We start from the raw sequence: 18,421 nt of genomic DNA, 5'->3' as shown, positions 1-18,421 counted from the left end.
GTAGATGCGTAATCATTCGCTCACAGGGTGAGCTCCTACAGGTGCTTGTCTGTAGGAGGCCAACCTTTGGCCGAAGGTGTTGGGTTCTGTGCGGTAGATGCGTAATACTTCGCTCACAGGGTGAGCTCCTACAGGTGCTTGTGTGTAGGAGGCCAACATATTGACGGAGGGTTTTTGTTCGTTGAGGTAGAGGCGAAATAATTAGCTCACAGGGTGAGCTCCTAATGGTGCGTGTGGGGAGGAGGCCAACCTTTGGCCGGAGGATTTGGATTCTGTGGCTTGGAGCCGTATTACTTCGCTCACAGGGTGAGCTCCTACAGGTGATTGTCTGTAGGAGGCCAACCTTTGGCCGTAGGGTTTGGGTTCTGTGATGTCGATGCGTAATTCTTCGCTCACAGGGTGAGCTCCTACAGGTGTTTGTTTGTAGGAGGCCAACCTTTGGCCGAAGGGTTTGGGTTCTATGGCTTGATGCGTAATTCATTCGCTCACAGGGTGAGCTCCTAGTATGTTTAACCTCAACGATTATTTATCATTGGTAATCGTTTCTGGGGAAGCCGCCCGCTCCTTGAAGCAGGTTAATTCTGACTTTGTATGTAGAGGGGCTCCCCACCTCTTTACTAGTTCGAAGAGTATCATGAAGCTAGTACTAGACTTCGCATCACAAGGTTGAGCCAGTATAAAGTGCGAGGTTGGGGAACCAGAAGCCATTCTAGCAATTCAACGTTATGGAGTCAGCTTGTGAGTACGTTTTCCGGTATTGATATCAGTGCAAGATCATTCGATCTAGTCATTAAAAGTGGAAACTCTATTGGTAAAGCACAAGCTTTCAAGCAACACCCTGATGACTTCGAGCGCGCTGCTAAAATTTTAAAGAAAAACAAGGTAATACTTGTTGTGATGGAAGCAACAGGAATCTATCACTTAGATTTAGCTGTCCATCTTGTAAGTGCAGGTATCACTGTTGCTGTGATTAATCCGCTGAGTAGCAAGCGCTTTGCTGAGTTGAAATTATCACAAACCAAAACCGACGCTGCTGATGCGGCCTTGTTAGCAGAATATGCGGCGGTTATGAAACCAGAACCTTGGGCCCCACCAAAATCAGAGTATATGGCGCTCAAAGATATTGGACGCCAGATTAACCGTATAACAAAAGATAAGGTAAAAGCGAAGAATCGACTGCATGCGCTTCAGTCCAAAAACAGTCCCGCTATTCTGATCGAAGACTTGGAAGAGAGTGTTTCTTTTTATGAGAGCCGCATTGACCGCCTATCTATAGCGGCACTCAACATCATTCAAAAAGATGAGAAATTGGCTCTTGTCTTTGAATGCATGATTGCGGCCAAAGGGGTCGGTCAAAGCAGCGCTATCGCCATTCTTGCAGAATTTGTTGTACTGCCAAAAAACATGAAAGCTAAGCAGGTTACCCGTTACTGCGGCCTGGATATAAGAACTCATCAATCGGGAACCAGTGTTCGAGGTGCTGCACGAATAAGTAAAGCAGGGAACGCATACTTAAGATCGGCACTCTATATGCCTGCACTGTCAGCGTCTCGTTACGATGATAATGTTCATGAATTTAGAGAGCAGCTAGTTTCTCGGGGAAAAACAAAGATGCAGGCAATTGTAGCTATCATGCGTAAGTACGTAACGGGATTATGGACTGTTTACCGTCAATGCGAAGCTTTTGATTCTGATAAATTATTCAATTTCAGTGAAAAAAAGCTTGAGCATTAACAGAGTATCTACAGGTGTTTGTCTGTAGGAGGCCAACCTTTGGCCGGAGGATTTGGGTTTTGTGACGTAAAGCGTAAAACTTCGCTCACAGGGTGAGCTCCTACAGGTGTTTGTCTGTAGGAGGCCAACCTTTGGCCGAAGGGTTATGAAAAAATTCGCCAATTCCTGTCTATACTAATCCTTGTATGGTTCATGATGTATAAGGAGATCCGGTGTGCCGAATACAACACAGGCCCCTATTGAAAACAGCGTTCTACTCCCCTGCCCGAAACTGATGTTATTCGACTGGCACGGTACGCTAGTTGATACTCACCAAGCGATGTATCAAGCTATTGAAGAGATGCTAGCTCAACTTGATGAGTTGGACTTAGTACGTCACCTCCTTCCTGAAGAAGATGCCAAAACAGAAGATGATGAAAAGCTGATCCGTTATATACGAATCTATCGTCATCTCCATCCCCGTGTATTAGCTGAACAGCGCATCTCTAGAACAGACGTTTTCGATGCCATATTTGGTGATAATGATGAAGCCAACCAGATCGCTCACAAAGCCTATAACGATTGCTACCGTCATCACTATGGCAGCGTAAAACCGTTCCAAGATGGAATGTACGAATATCTCATCTATCTTAAAAAACTTGGGATAAAAATTGGGGTCGTTACCAACCGTAGTCGTGAATTTCTCGACCCTGAACTGGAAATGGTTGAAGATGGCCGCTGGCAAGATCTCTTCGATGTAACCTTATGCGGCGATGAGATGCAGCGCTACAAGCCTGCGCCGGATGCTATGCTACAAGCCGCAAAACAGCTTAATTTAAAGGCTGATGAGCACTTATGGTATGTAGGGGATAGCGTCACCGATATGATGACCGCGACTAAAGCCGGCGTCACTCGTATTTTCTATAACGGCGCACTCTGGGCACCCCATTGGTTTGAGCAGGTTTTTGCCGAGCACGCCCACCATCGCTACGATCCCGATATTATTATTGATGATTTTGATGAACTACTCGATCTAGTGTTAGCTAGTAAGAAAACCGAGCTATCTCCAGTGCTACTTTCTGAACGCCCTGCTCGATTACCGCCCCGCCAACCTAAAGCGGAACACAAAGAACCTGACTGGCACCCTGCGGTTGCAAAACTGACCTACCCTAAAGTGATCCTCTTTGATTGGCATGCCACACTGGTGGATACCTTAGATGCGATGTACCACGCCGTAGATGATATGTTGAAAGAGTTAAAAGAGCTGGGGTTATTAGAGCACCTTGTTGATACCGCTAAGTGCAAATCCCCTGATGATCAACGCCTCGTCGAATATGTCCGTGATAATTTAAGCCTTCACCCGAAAATAAAGATCGACCGTAAAATATCCCGTACTGATATTTTTGAGATTCTCTTTGCTGATAACCATGTGGCAAAAACCTTAGCTCACAAGGGCTTCACAGAGCATTACCGTAAATACTATGGAACCGCCCTTCCCTTTGAAGCTAAAGTAAAAAACATGCTCGAAGGGTTGCGTAAATTAGGCCTTATTGTTGGTGTTATCACCAATAGAGATCGTGAATTTTTTGTCCATGAACTCAACACCGTCGATGGCGGTTGGGCCCATCTATTTGATACCGAGATCTGTGGCGATGATACGGTTGAGCGTAAACCCCACACCGACCAAATACTAAAAGCAGCCGAGAACTTAAATATCCCCCTCGGCGCCGACATTTGGTATGTAGGCGACAGCACCACTGACGTGATTGCCGCCAAATCAGCGGGGATTACTAGTGTGTTTTTTAACGGTGCCCAATGGGATCTACCTTGGTTAAATAAGATTTTCCCCGGTACTGAACGTTACCCCTACAAACCTGATGTCGTTGTAAATGACTTCTCTGAATTTTGGGCTTTAGTGCTCTCATGTCGAAAAAACAGACCAAGAAACTAATGAGTCGTTGGCTATGCCACCAGATAAATATACGCAATAAACGCCACCCAACTCAGGAGTAAAAGCGCCCAAGGGAGTTTGCTTTGACGATAGATAACGTCTGGTGTAAGAGCGCTATCGTCCGCTTGCTGCGCAGTCAGGCTGCTCGCTTTTTCATTCAACTTACGTTTCTGTTTATCTATAGCGCGCGCTTTTTCCTTATTGCGCTTTTTATACTCCTCAATCCCTTTTTGAATACCTTGGGCAATCAACTTGGTTTGCTCTTTCGTCTGGCCCGGTTTTTGGGTCGCCTTCGCCACTTGCATCGCTTCAGCAACCACTTCATCCGATACCTTTAATTTCTTCGCCATACATGCTCCTAAGATTTGGCATCTATTATCACTGTAAGTAAGATTGAATAACAGGCTCGCCTCTAAACCTGATCAACGACGAGTCAGAGCATATTCATATAAACTCGTTATACTACCCGCTCCTAAATCAACAGCTTATTAAGGATATACAACATGGCTGGCTCCAGCTTTTTCGCGCTAATTGATGATATTGCAACCCTGCTGGATGACGTAGCGAGTATGACCAAGGTCGCCGCACGAAAAACCGCAGGCGTATTAGGTGATGATTTAGCCCTAAATGCTGAGCAAGTCTCCGGTGTTAAAGCTGATAGAGAGCTACCGGTGATTTGGGCGGTTGCTAAAGGCTCTTTGCTGAATAAAATGATTCTTGTGCCTGCTGCTCTGGCCATTAGTTACTTTATTCCTTGGCTGATCACCCCTTTATTGATGCTCGGCGGACTGTTTTTATGCTTTGAAGGGTTTGAGAAAGTATTCCACGCCCTATTCCACTCGAAAGAATCAAAAGAAGCCCATCATAAAGAACTTAAATTGGCGATTGAAAATACAGATGTAGATATTGTTGAGTTTGAAAAACAAAAAATAAAAGGCGCTATTAGAACTGATTTCATCTTATCCGCAGAGATCATCGTTATTACTTTAGGCACAGTGGCGGGCGCTGCACTACTCACCCAACTCTCCGTATTAATTGGTCTTTCTTTTATTATTACCGTAGGTGTATATGGCATAGTGGCGGGTATTGTTCGATTAGATGATATAGGGCTATATCTTATTCGTAACCCTGATAGCAGTCCCTTTCAGAAAGCCTTAGGTCGAGGAATCTTATCCGCTGCGCCAAAACTGATGAAAGCGCTTTCAATTATCGGCACGATCGCCATGTTTATGGTGGGTGGTGGGATACTTGTTCATGGTTTGCCTTTCTTGCATCATTTTATTGAGCAGGTAATAGACGGTTCCGGCACTATATTAATGGTCATTGTTTCCACGCTACTAGAGGCATTAAGTGGTGTAATTGCTGGAGGAATTGTCCTTTTGATTATTCAAGCGATAAAAGCGGTTCTTCCCGTTAAGCAAGCGGCGGAATAGACTTTTTAGAATCGGATAAACCTTTTTTATTACTTCATGCAATAATTAAGGCGTGTGACGAACCCCAATACAACCAGTTTGTCGCTCTCCGATATACCACCGTAATAAGCATCTATCGCCTGTAACAATTTGTAAATATAGTGTGTAAATATAATGGTTAAATATCTCTAGCTGGAGCAAGCTGTTGTCTGATTTCCACACACAACATTTATCACAATCGATTCAACGTATTCAGTTACTTATCAATCGCAAAGAGGTAATTGAAGCTTGGCTACATAGCCAAAATAAACAGCCTAAACATTCTCTTGTGGAATCTCTGACCCATAGACAGCACTTAACCGAGCTTGGCCAGCTCATTAATCGGTTACACCCTGCAGATACCGCTCTACTCCTTGAATCTATTCCACCAGAACAGCGCCCTTTGATCTGGCATTTAATTGATGAAGAGAAAGCAGGTGCGGTACTACTTGAGCTGTCTGATTCAGTAAAGCATGAGCTCATTAACCACTCAGATGCTCAGATTCTAACCGCCGCAGCCCAGCATCTAGAAAGTGATGAGATCGCCGACTTGGTGCAAGAACTCCCGAAGGAGATCGCTCCCGATTTACTCTTCTCTCTACCCAGCGAAGAGCGTGATCGTGTCCGCTCAGCGATGAGTTTTCCTGAAGAGTGCGTTGGCGCTTGGATGGAGTTTGATATACCCGTTGTACGTGATGATATATCACTCGATGTCGTACTAAGGTTTTTTCGACGCCAAGGATCTCTGCCTGATAACTCGGGTCAGATTATGGTCGTGGATGATTATGGGCATCTAAAAGGAACCCTCGCATTAGAGGATCTATTAACCCATAGTGGTGACCTACCTATAGCCGATGTACTCGACGATAAGCCCATTACGTTTCACACTAATAGCTCTGCCGAAGAAGCTGCTCGGAGCTTTGAACGCTACGAGTTAACTGTGGCACCGGTTGTCAACGCCCATAATAAGTTAGTGGGTGTTCTACGTGTAACCGCATTGATGGATTTAATAGCGGAGCAGGCCCATAAAAAACTACTCCTTAATGCGGGTTTGAATAAAGAGGAAAACCTATTTGATCCTATATCAAAGTCCGCAAAAAACCGCTGGCCTTGGATCGCCCTGAATCTTTTAATTGTCTTTATTGCTTCACGTATTATTGATCAGTTTGAAACTGTAATTACCCAAGTCGTCGCACTGGCGGCACTACTGCCGATCACCGCTAATATTGGTGGTAATGCAGGGAATCAAGTCGTTGCGTTAGTCATACGAGGTTTAGCTACAAAACAACTAAACGCAAGCAACACGCTACAACTACTAAGAAAAGAGCTTTCCATCTCCCTTATGAATGGCCTTATATGGGGTTGCATTACCGCTTTTATTACCTATCTTCTCTATAGCAATATTTACCTTTCTTTAGTCATGATGCTCGCTATGTTAAGCACTATGTTGTTTGCCTCCCTTATCGGAGTAGCGATCCCCATTGCATTAAAACGTCTTGGACAAGATCCCGCCTTAGGTAGCAGCGTGATAATCACCGGTACCACCGATACATTAGGCTTTTTAATATTCTTAGGACTGGCCGCTGTGATTTTATAAACCCTTCGCACCTTTTCGGCCAAGCCCCCTTTCCGAGCGAATAAATAGACTTAGCTAATAAAACAAACGTCCTACAGAGCTAAGGGTAAATTAAGACTTTTTCTTATATTTACCATCGCTAATTAACCGTATGATTGGGCATATTCTGATAACTCAATATTTAGCTGTTATTGATAACCTTTTCTCTACAAGGAATGTAGAACGTTATGTCTAGCGCATCCTTAAAACTCATTAAAGATTTAGATGATTTTAAATTCATCTATTACTGGGCTTGCCCTCACAGCGGCCAAGTCAGCCCTAACCTACCAACCTAACTGCATGCAAGTGAATGGTTAGTTGAATACCAAGCTAAAAAATATCAAAACACTGAGCGACGAAAATCGACAACGGATCGTCGTAGACGAGCTTATAAATCCAGCTCACCCAGCATGGAACTTATCTTACAGCTACGCACGCTACTCCTCCATCCCAATATATTCAAAGCCTCCCTCTTTAAACCCTCCTAGGATATTCCCATTTCCATTAAGCATTTCTTTACGACATTCTCCCACCCCAACCGCGGACGTCCTGCTTTCCGTTTAGCTCTAGACGGTTGGTCAAAAAGGACAATCTTGGCAATCTGTCATCCTTCATCAACCCTAGCCATCTCAAACTTTCTCGCATTATAGCCCTAGAAAGTGTGATTGAACCACAGTTTTCTTAGAGGCTACTGTCTGAAATACAGTCAGTCAGTCGGGTACCCAAAACAATCCTTAGGCAATTTTTCTGGAAAACACCTTGCAAATCTTTCTCCGTTTTTTGCAGCGCCCGTGCTTCAGACCCATACTTGACCACTGTCAAAACTGCAGCTTCCAATATTGTAATCTTGGTTCGCAGACTTATTTTCCTACTTTTTCAAACTTTTTTTAACTGTGAAAAAAAAAATACCCTAAGCCTAGGCTATTCTACTTTAAACATCTTTAAGGCACCCACCGTCTTTACTAATCATACTACCAAAGTAAGTAAAGCTGTCCACTTGATTGACCTTTTCGCTACCCAGCGTCACTTTCATTTTTATTTAATCCTAGCCTTAGGGACTTAGTCTTCTTAATATTAATTTTCAAACCTATTCTAGCACCATGAGCTTGCAAAACCTATTATCCCCATTTGATTCCGTGTTCTCCCATTGCCTTTCCTGTGCTCCTTAAGACAAGAGTCCATCAAAATGATCTCGGTTTTTGTTCAGGGTAAATTCTCGGCTTTGTCTTATTTTGAAGAACTGTCAAGTTTAGCACTCTAAACTACATAAAAAACATTCTGAAATGTTTTGTTTTTCTATTGTAAAAAAAAAAAAAAATCCAGAAGCACTATATTTGTCTATTGTATACAATTCCTGCAAGAAATCAGTTTTAAGAAGTGATTTTACCAGTGACTGTTCTTCTGGTTAAATACCATTTACAAAAGATCTATAGCCTAATCCCCGTACCATGTAATTTAAGTAGCAATGTAAAATTACTTTTTGAAAAACTTGATCATTTAATGAAATGCGCTGACAAATCTGAGTTATATGTACCATCAAAAACTCGGTTGTATACTGTGGCCTCTAGCCTTTGATTCCTCAGGGAAGAGTTGTTGCAAGGAAAGAAGCTTCATATGGACGATTTCCGTGGCAGGTATTAATTAGAATCATCATAGTTTGGACTATTTACAAAAAATAAATATGGAAGAGTTTTTATTGCAGACAAGTGGGTAATAAGTGACGTAGATTGTCAACCAGAGTGAGCAACATTATCAAACCAAAAGACTAAAGCACAGTTTGTATATATGGGTTGTTGAGGTTGTTATTGAGCTAGGAGAATGAAACTCTTAAAAATGGATTTACAACAAAACTGAAGGCCCAGGAGGGCATGTTTCCAGTTCCTAACTCCAGCCTCCTCTACCTGTAAGGGTCTTTAAAGATCGTGTCTTGTCATTGTTATCCTGCAGATTTGAGCTAATTTTAGCCCATTTTTAAATTTTCATTCAAAGTTAGGAGTAGTTTTCGCAGAATCTTTCAAATATTAAAGCACAGAATGGCTTCTGTATTAGGTTGAAGGTATCTTTTTATAACTAAATTTTAACTGTAGATTTATTTCTGAAGAATTTACGGACATAGTATGATTTTTTTCGTGCTTATGAGCATTCAGTGCCCTGCAAGTGATATAAGGTTAAAGGTTGAGGAAACCACTTTCTAGGCCCTAATTTAGGCTGCATCTTAAATCCTGAAAATTTCACTCGCCCAGCTCAAGAACTGTCTGAGATATGAATTTTTTTTTAGTTTGACACTAAATTAACCCCTAAGACCTAGGGAAAATGCTCTGATCCCGATCAAACGGTCTGACATATATGCACCAATGCATATTTTTAGGACAAAATTCGTCCTAACTTTGAGCAAATTGTAGGTCAATAGGGGGCAAAATTTGTGGAGGGGGACATTTGCTCTTCCAGACCAAGAATTTTGCCCTCCCCTATATTTTGAGAAACACGTTTTTATGGACTAGGGGAAGGTATTTTCAATAAAAATATCTCCAAAATGTATTTCCATTAAAGAAAAATTAAGAAAAATAACAAATTTGTTCATCCCCTAGATTTTCCCCTATATTAGAAAATAGACAAATTTTATAAATCTTCGTGAATTAACCACAATGAGTTTGGCTGAGATTTTTCCTAAAACAAGGGATATATAAACTCTTTAGAATTAGGTTGGTTCATTTGTGGAATAACCTTTAATAAAAGGCTATTTCTCTACTATACCTTCATGCATTCACGAAGACATTAGCCAAGGTATCAAAACCATGAAAATCCGAAAAGTGAAATGATCTCATTTCTACTACTATTACTAACAACTCGCCGCAGCATCAAGCCACCTGAGGCCGACACAGCTACGCACGCTCCTCCTCCATCCCAGTCTATTCAAAGTCTCCCTCTCTACACCATCCCTGGAAATTCCCATTTCCCGGAGATCTTTCTTTATGACATTCTCCCACTCCAGCCGAGGACGACCTGCTTTCCTTTTAGCCCTAGACGGTTGGCCGAAAATGACAATATTCGGAAATCTGTCATCCTTCATCCACAGAACGTGCTCAAGCCGTCTCAATCTTTCTCTCATTATAGCCCTGGAATGTGGGATTGAAGAGCACTTTTCGTACAGCCTTCTGTTTGAAATATTGTCAGTCACCCAGGTACCCAGAACAATCCGTAGACAATTTCTCTGGAAAACATCTAGCAAATCTTCGTTCGCTTTTCGGAGCACCCATGCTTCAGAACCATACTTGACCACCGTCATCAATGTAGCTTCCAAAATTCAAATCAGGGTTTGCATACTTATCTTCCTATTCTTCCAAACTTTTTTCAACTGTGAAAAAATACCCTGAGCCTGGGCTATTCTTCTTTTAACATCTTCACTGCTCCCACTGTCTTTACTGATAATGCTACCAATGCAAGTGAAGCTGTCGACCTCATCAATTTTTTTGTTACCCAACGTCACCTTTTCATCTTCACTTATTCCTAGCCTTAGCGACATAGTCTTCTTAACATTAATTTTCAACTGTATTCTAGCACCCTGTACTCGAAAAGCCTCTAAATTTTCACTCATTTTGCTCACTTTCATCTATGCTGCTTAAACTATCAGCATAATCTAAGTCCAGGGAAGTTTTTCCTCTTCATTTGATTACGCTTTCTCCCATTGCCTTTCCTGTGCTCCTTAAGACAAAGTCCAATAAAATTATCCATATAAAGGGGGATAAAAGTCCATCCTGCTTAACTCCTGATTTAATACGAAACCAGCTACTAACTTCATTTCGTACCTTTACCGCAGCAGTCTTATTCACGTATGTAGCACTAATTACTTTAATGTGTTTGTCTCGTATACCATACAGGGATAATACCTTCGCTAAAGCTCTTCTATAAACAGAATCGACAGCTTGCTCGAATTCTATAAAACTGAAGATCAAAGATTTTTGGTAAGTCAGGAACTTCTCAATTATTAACCTAAGAGGGAAAATTTGGTCGACATGTCCTCTACCCTTCCTAAAACTGCACTGTTCTTGTCTTAAACTTTCTCTACAGCATCTCCGAATCTAAGAAGTATCATCATACTAAGCATCTTGTCACCTACATAAACCAGGCTAATTCCTCTATAATTACCACACTCACATTCATTACCTTTCTTATACGGGAGTTTAAGTAGGGTTTTCTTAAAATCACTAGGTACTTTCCTAAAATACTATATAAGTATCTTATTCTAAGCCAGTTTTGGGGACTTAGCTTGACAGCTATGCCAATAGAGTTAAGTTCTCGTGATAAAATTAGTTGTAAATGACTTCTCCTAGGAGTTTACGATAAGCAAAGGTTTTATACAAGATTATATTTAATTAACTAGCTTTTTCTGATGATCGTAAAAAGCAACATTAAAACGCTAACGAACAGAACTGATCCTGTTTTAGAGATGGGCTCATGAACCCCTTAGCGCCTAATCCCCTAGCCCTCGGCCAGTCACTCTTCATCAGTTAATCTGTGGTATCGAACTGCTTTGTTAGGGACTGTTTTGTTAAGGACGAAACTCTGTAAGAACAAAAATTAATTCTGAAACTTTCAGAAATCTGTGGGCTAGTGAATACTAAATTACTTTTTATAGGCCAGTTTGATAAACTCGTATTAAATTGTGCTTAAAAAGGCTTTATGTGCTCAAAAGCAGAAGCAAGCTCTCATATAGGCTCAATACTGGCGATCCTGATATCTTTTCACCAAACACTAATCTACCATCATTTACGTGTCTCTATGTTTTTTTTATCCCCGCGCTATTTATCTTGAGAAATCCAGACGTTATGCCACGTGCAACATCTTTATTTTTATTCGCACTTGTTTAGATAGCTAATCCTTGAATCAATCTAGATAAATAATGTTTTGAAAACGGAAAGCTACTAAAAGAAAGCTCCAAAAAAGCTGTCACATTACTTTATCCATCTATGATTCCCTTTTTCCAAATAAAAATACGAAAGCAGGTTCTTTCTTTAAAATTCACTACCAAGTAAACTGCATAATAGTATGCAATTTTTATTATACCAATAGCTATCATGCTTAACGAAACATATGGATTTAATTGAATCGCAAAACAATGGGGAGCGGAATGAAGAAGAAAGCTTCTCTGGACTTTCAATTTCTGTTGGAAAAGAGCCTCCTTCCGAGATTCTAGGACCATCGGCACGGTGCAATAATCTATGGGAAAAAAACAAGTAAACGCACATCTGTGGTCATCCTTCTCAGAACAAATGCAGAATTTGTTGATTAGGGCTTTAAACCTCTCTACTTGAAATCACAAAATATAAAATAATGGTTGAAAATAGTTATGCAATTTATTTTGGAATGTGTTTTAACGACTGAGCCTTCTTTCTTATTTTTTCCGAGAAAAAAGAAAATAATATATGGATAAAGTAAAAAATGCGACAGCTTTATTAGAGCTGTCTTGTAGTGGCTTTCCATTTTCAAAAGATTATTTTCTGGTTCGCCCAAGATAACTAGCGCGGGGATACAAAAAAGATAACTAGCGATAACTAGCTAACCAAGATAAATAGCACGGGGTTAAATGACGGAAGATCAGTCTTTTGTGAAAAGACATCAGGATTGCTGATATTCAGTATTGTTGGGTTGAATTTGCGTAGTTTTGGGTTGGATTGAGTTTTGCTGAAGTAAGTCTTGTCATGTCAAACTGTGTGGAATCAATAGCGCCAGATTGAGTTTCGGTGGGTTGAAATTTCTCAACTGACTTGGGATGTCTTTTTAAATATAAGAAAATTGTTCAGACATATTCTGGCTTCCCTAGAAGGCCAGGACCTTGCACCCACAAATTTAATAAGTAACCTAAGCTAGGGAAAAAGAGCTCACTTGAATGTTAGGCGATGAATGTTGAAGATGCTCGGCAATATTTTCGATCAAACGTGCACGTGCTTTCTCGTCCAATACCTTTTCAAAGAACATTTGCGGCTGCTTATAATTGTCCTCCAAAGCTCCAACATCGTATCTAGAAGAGCACATTAGAAGCCGCAACAAAGAGATTTTATCAACTTAACTAAGAGTCTTAACAAACAGGAAGATTTTAATTGCACTTTGTTTTTCTTTTTTGCTTTCCTTTCAAATGTCTCCTTATTGGAATGAAACTTTTAATGTTAATATTTAAAGCAAAATAGCACAGGGTATTAAGAAGTTCAAAACATGCAGGAAAGTATAGATAGAGAGTAACTGTTGCTAATGAACGATATGGCACAACACAATAAAACACCCCAATAGAGAGTATAGCTCGTAAGACTAGAGACTTTTTAGTTTAAAATCCTGAAGAAAATGTATTTTATTCTGTTTTAGTAAAATTTAGAGAAAGTTTACTAGCAAGGACGTCTGGAACATCCCCAGTACCGGAGTAGGAAGACTGTCACCATTGGCTACCACCAGGGAAGTAGCTGCAGTATTTTTATTGGGGGGGGGGGCAAGAGGGTGTGCTACTGAAGTAGGTGCTATTCAAGCAGTAGTGAAGAAAAGTAACTATTTAACAAACACGCGACTTGGTGAATCTAAAAACTTTACGCAATACATTATAAACAATAAATACACATTAAACAATCATAATTATAAGTGCTGGTGCTTAGCTTTTACTAAAATTGTCAGCAATGAGCTGCTGCAGAAAACAGTAGTATAGAGTAAACAAGCTTTCGGGTGGGCAAAAGTGAATGTGGTATACACTCGGCTTTTTTCTAGCCATATTCACCACTAATATTGTAGCACATACCCCCTCCAGTTCCCCAACCCCCACACCCATCACAGGATGCTCAATTTCATAATTGAACCAAGCTCTTTTCTAATACCCCCGGGTATCGCGCAATTCATTTGCTCGTAATTTTGAATGGATTTTGACTCTGTGAGATTTAATTTGTTGTACTAAATTTATAATATATGTGAATTATTGAAATATTATCTATGATTTTTTTTTCGTTCGTCGATTTCTATTAATAAATAGCATTGATATCAGCGGACTAAATAAAGCTGAAACAAAAATCATGGGCAGCACAATAGAGCTGTCTAAGTAAAGATACAGGATAAGTCTAAGTGTTACTAAAGATTATGACATCATATTGGAACATATTCCCCACATTTAAATAGCGACCGTATTTTAAATTTGAAAGTATTTGAAAAATAATTTTGGAACTATTAACGTAACCGCAGGGCATTGTATGACAAAGAATATCCAGAAAATCTGAACAATTTTTGGCTTCATTTGTGGCAGAAACCTTAAATTAATTAAAAATTGGCAGAGATGCTGATTGGAAGGGAAATTGACTCCTAGAGTTTGAAAATTACCTTCCCCCTTGTATCTTTGTTTTAAAAAAAGAAAAAATTCTATAAAAATTACACAGAAGTTTTTCTTGTGCAAATCAGGGTGTGGAGGGACTATACATTTACAAAAGGGGTTACACTGCACGCCGTTTTTAAAATTTATAAAAAGTCCAGGGGCGGGTCCGTGATTTTTTTTAGGGGGGGGGGTGGGTGCAAAATAGGTTGATCCGATAAACTTGCGTTAGGAGCAAGTTTAATTAACGCAAACTTGTGTTAATTAAGTAAATAACACTACTTTAGACTACGTTGGGGGGGAAGCCTCACCCCCCCTCTGGATCTGCCACTTTAATAGTCCTTTCACAACTAAAGCCCAGTCTCCTAGTGCTGCATGATAAAATTGATAGCAATAGAAAAAGAGGAATTGTTGGTACTTTTTATACATGCACACAAAATTTTCTAAATTCTCAGAAAAATATACATATTTTCATTAAATTCGCTTTATTTTATTCTCGGCAGACATCTCGTACAGCATGCTGATGCAGAGATAAATGTCCCACAAGTAGCACTGACGTTTTGTGAAATGTGACTAATTTCAGTCATAATTCTTAGCACGTTTACAACTCTTTGGAGCTGGTCAGTCAGCATGGTGACTGGGAAGTCAGCATGGTATTGTACATAGAGGCAGTTCAATATTTTTGTATTAGTATGTGAATCCGAAACGCAAGGAATAGGACGTTATCAGCACTTATTAGGCATTTCAGTAACAAATAAGAAAATTGGAGGTTCAATTAAATACTGGAAATAAAATTAATACAAATAAACGATTACTGGAGAGAATACACCTCTACGATATTCCAGGCCAAACTACAACCAATTTGACCTATCTAGTTATAGTGCAAATATTATTATAAAAAGCACCAAGTCTTATTTTTTTCAATTATTTCTTTTGCATTCAGGAAATTATATTCGCTGTATATCTCCCTTCTTATCCTTTAATGATTCTATTTCTGTCCTATTTGCAGATGTAGTGGGTGCATTCATTTCGACTTTTGAAAGTTTTTAACAAGAGATCCTAATCTTGAACTGATAGATTTTAGGAAGTAAAATCACCTTAAATATCAGGGGATAAAAATTGACTTTAGCAATTGTAGCAAAACAGAAAGTATAGAACATTTTTAATTTTATCATTAATTAGGCTCACATTTTTACTTGATAAGATTTTAAAGGTATATTATATACAGTATATTTGGTATATTTGGAAAAATATTGATTTTGGATCAAATTATGAAATGTAATGGACCACAATTTTTTCTAATTTTCTTTATGTTAAAAAAGAGCATGGATTAATAAAAAAATATCTGTTCAAAATAAAGAGAAACTTGACACTTAAACGAACAACAGTTTTAAAGTGGGGGCGACTACCCACCCCATTGCCCCTTCTTAACGATGCCACTGGCTGCGGCATGGCTTAAGGACTAGTGATATTCTCTTTTTAGATACCCTATACGCCATCATTGGTGCTGGAGGATCTAAGGTTAAAGGTAAGGTTACTAATCAAACAGTAACATCGATGATAATCGATGGAATCAAATGTTATGATCGATGATAATAACATCTACTTTTTAATTATCGAACAGCATTGTAGGAATCGTTTCTTTAATCTTTGATGCCGCATCATCGTGGAATTAATAATACAGCACTATTTGATTGCTAATAGAGAGGAAGATCATTTGCAAGGATTAGAAATAACAGGAAAAGAATCCTTCGGGACGCCCAAATTGAAAACACTTGACGGTCACCCATACCGAAGCTTGGGTTTCGATAAAACTCAATTTATATTAAATATAGTTCTCCGAATAGAGGCACGACTTAAATAATGACAATCTTTCAAAATTATTAATTACCAAATTTATTCCGCAACTTCAAATACTTCCGCAACTTCCATGTTCAATTTAAAATTTATTCCAACTCCCATGTTATTGGGTGATTAGGCCCTCCCCCGTCATCAGCAAAAATACAATTTTACCAGTGTAGATTATTGTCCTTGAGGTATTCCACATATTTTGACTTGCATAAATGTATCAAATTTAAATTTAGTCAAATAAAATTTTAATTAACCTACTTGATTGCCCTGAAAAACATTTAGCCTATTCAATTCACATAACTGTTTAGTTTGGAATGCATTCAAACAACCCAAACAAGAAACGGTTCAATAGAAAGTTTTTTACTAGCTTTTTCCGAGAATATCACTTTTCAGCTACTCTTGTATGAACAATCTAATGTAGTTTTCTTGCATTTCATAATCTGTCTTTAAAAACATAGTGAAAAAAAAAGAGAAAACCTCTCCAACAGATTTCCAATAATAGTTCATTAATATACGTATTTTCCAATGGAAAGGACATTAGATGTAATCGTAAAGTAATAATAGAGAAGAAGTTTATGGGGTAAATAATTTAGTTCTCGACAAAGACAACCTATCTTAAGGCCCCCTTAGCTCAAAAGCGCGGAGTAATAACGAAAAGGCTATAAGAAACTCTTTTGCGGTTGTTTAGAACAGTTTGTCATGGGTCAATTGGACAAGGGCCAGAGTGTTTAACAGACAGAGATAGGAAAGTGAAAAGAAGAAAGATCTAAGGATTTAGGAACATTTGAAGATAAAAGGTAATAATTAAAATAAAACAAGATATTGTACAAAAAAAATAATCATTAGTATTCTAAAATATAAACCTGAATTGAAAAGACAATATTTTGTTAATTAACATTATCTGTTAAAGCTAAAAAGTAGCCCATAACAATTGAACTAAACGTACCAAATAACTTAGACGGATTTTTTTGCAATTAGATAGACTTTTGTTGCAAAATGAATGTAATTGTATTCATCAGTTCGATTTTTAAAGTAAATCTTGCAGAGAGTATTAAAAAGGTGGACATGTTTTTGTAATTAATTAAAAAAAAAGAGTTTGGGTATCACCTCCTTTTCTCACTGTAAAAGTCTAGAACCTACTGCATCATTGGAGCTTTACTGAAAACCGCCTAATAACAAGTCAAGATCTTTTTGATTTTGGTTCTTGCATTACTTCCGAGAGTTGGGATGTTGTTTTGTCGTGTGTAAATCTTAATTCAAAGGTTAGTTTGTTTCAAACAAAATTGATGACAAATTGATACATCGTAAACACTCAACCGTGATCTTTTTCTACCTTAAGAGGGCTGTTGCCTTCTCCTGTCCCCCCCCCTTATGAGCGCCCATGCCAGGTGAGTAGCTTTGACACAGAAGGTTAACTAAATTGGAAGAATACATTTTTAGGGGGAGGTGCTCACAGTTGTGGTAATCTTCGTAAGAAACGCTACCGTGATCTTTCTCTACCTTAAAATATATACGTCTTGAACAATCTTGGAAAGTATAAACAACTCAAATTGAATATTTGATGTATAATGATATTAATTGTTGAAAGATCCATCAGTTCAAGAATTTATTTCACTATAATTTTATTTTTATTTTCAATGTTTTAAGAACTGGAAAAGAAAATATTTGTAATATAATTCGCTTTCAGTTAAGCGCCAATGACGCAGTAGGCGTTTTGGTTTTTATCAAACAGTTCGTGGTAACGAACTTTAAGTAAGGAGCGACCCGGCTCAATGGTAACCGAAACTGTGAAAAGCGGAATTTTTATACCAATAGATACATCAAAAGAATCAAATTTTAATGCTGATTTCATATATATAGGTTCCATCAAGTTTAATCCTACCTATCAAAAGTTACGCGCCTGAGAAAATTTGGCTGATTTTCGAAAAAAGGGGGAAAGTTTTTATTGTTTAAAAAAATAGAGTTGTGAGAAAGTCAAACTTTAGCGTAAAGAGCGAGGCGTTGAGGAGTGGACAACCCCTTTCATATACGGGATAATTTCTGTTCGTCTTAAGTTTTAATGTCGCTCCTTACTTTCAGTTTAAAAACTTGTTTTTTTTACTTAATTTTTTTACAGTTAAGGAAGGAGGCAGTATCCGAACTCTTGTTTGTAGTAAACTATATTCGTCTTGAACATCTTTAAAAAGAGCTAATAAATTAAACTGAATATTTCATGTATAATCATATTAATTTCTGAAAGCTCATCAGTTCAAAATTTTACTATTCTTTTAATGTTTATTTTCAATATTAAGTGCAAAAGAAAATATTTATCATAAAATTGGTTTTCAGTAAAGCGCCAATGACACATTAGGTTTTAGACTTTTACAGTGAGAAAAGGAGGTGATACTCAAACTCTTGTTTGTAGTGATTTTTGTTCATTTCAAGCTTGATTTGCAAATTTAATTATAAGTTTCACTCGTTTTAAGATTTATTTATTCATTTACATTAATATCTATTGTTTGCTT

General features: G+C 38.7%; 1 protein-coding gene across 1 annotated transcript in view; it reads right to left on the bottom strand.

The window, feature by feature from the left end:
• The window catches only part of LOC148955156 (catalase-like), a 346,346-nt gene that overhangs the window by 306,731 nt on the left and 21,194 nt on the right, over positions 1-18,421 (bottom strand). Inside the window, exon 4 of the mRNA XM_089108084.1 lies at positions 12,614-12,749. Within this exon, the coding sequence (XP_088964210.1) occupies positions 12,614-12,749 (136 nt within the window). The remainder of the gene's footprint in view (positions 1-12,613; positions 12,750-18,421) is intronic.

This window comes from Artemia sp. Qi Xiang Cuo, chromosome 2 (genome assembly GCF_049724085.1).
Source record: "Artemia sp. Qi Xiang Cuo chromosome 2, ASM4972408v1, whole genome shotgun sequence".
In the NCBI taxonomy this organism is placed as follows: domain Eukaryota; kingdom Metazoa; phylum Arthropoda; class Branchiopoda; order Anostraca; family Artemiidae; genus Artemia; species Artemia sp. Qi Xiang Cuo.
The sequence above is the reverse complement of the archived record's forward strand: the minus strand, read 5'-3'. Positions and strand labels throughout refer to the sequence as shown.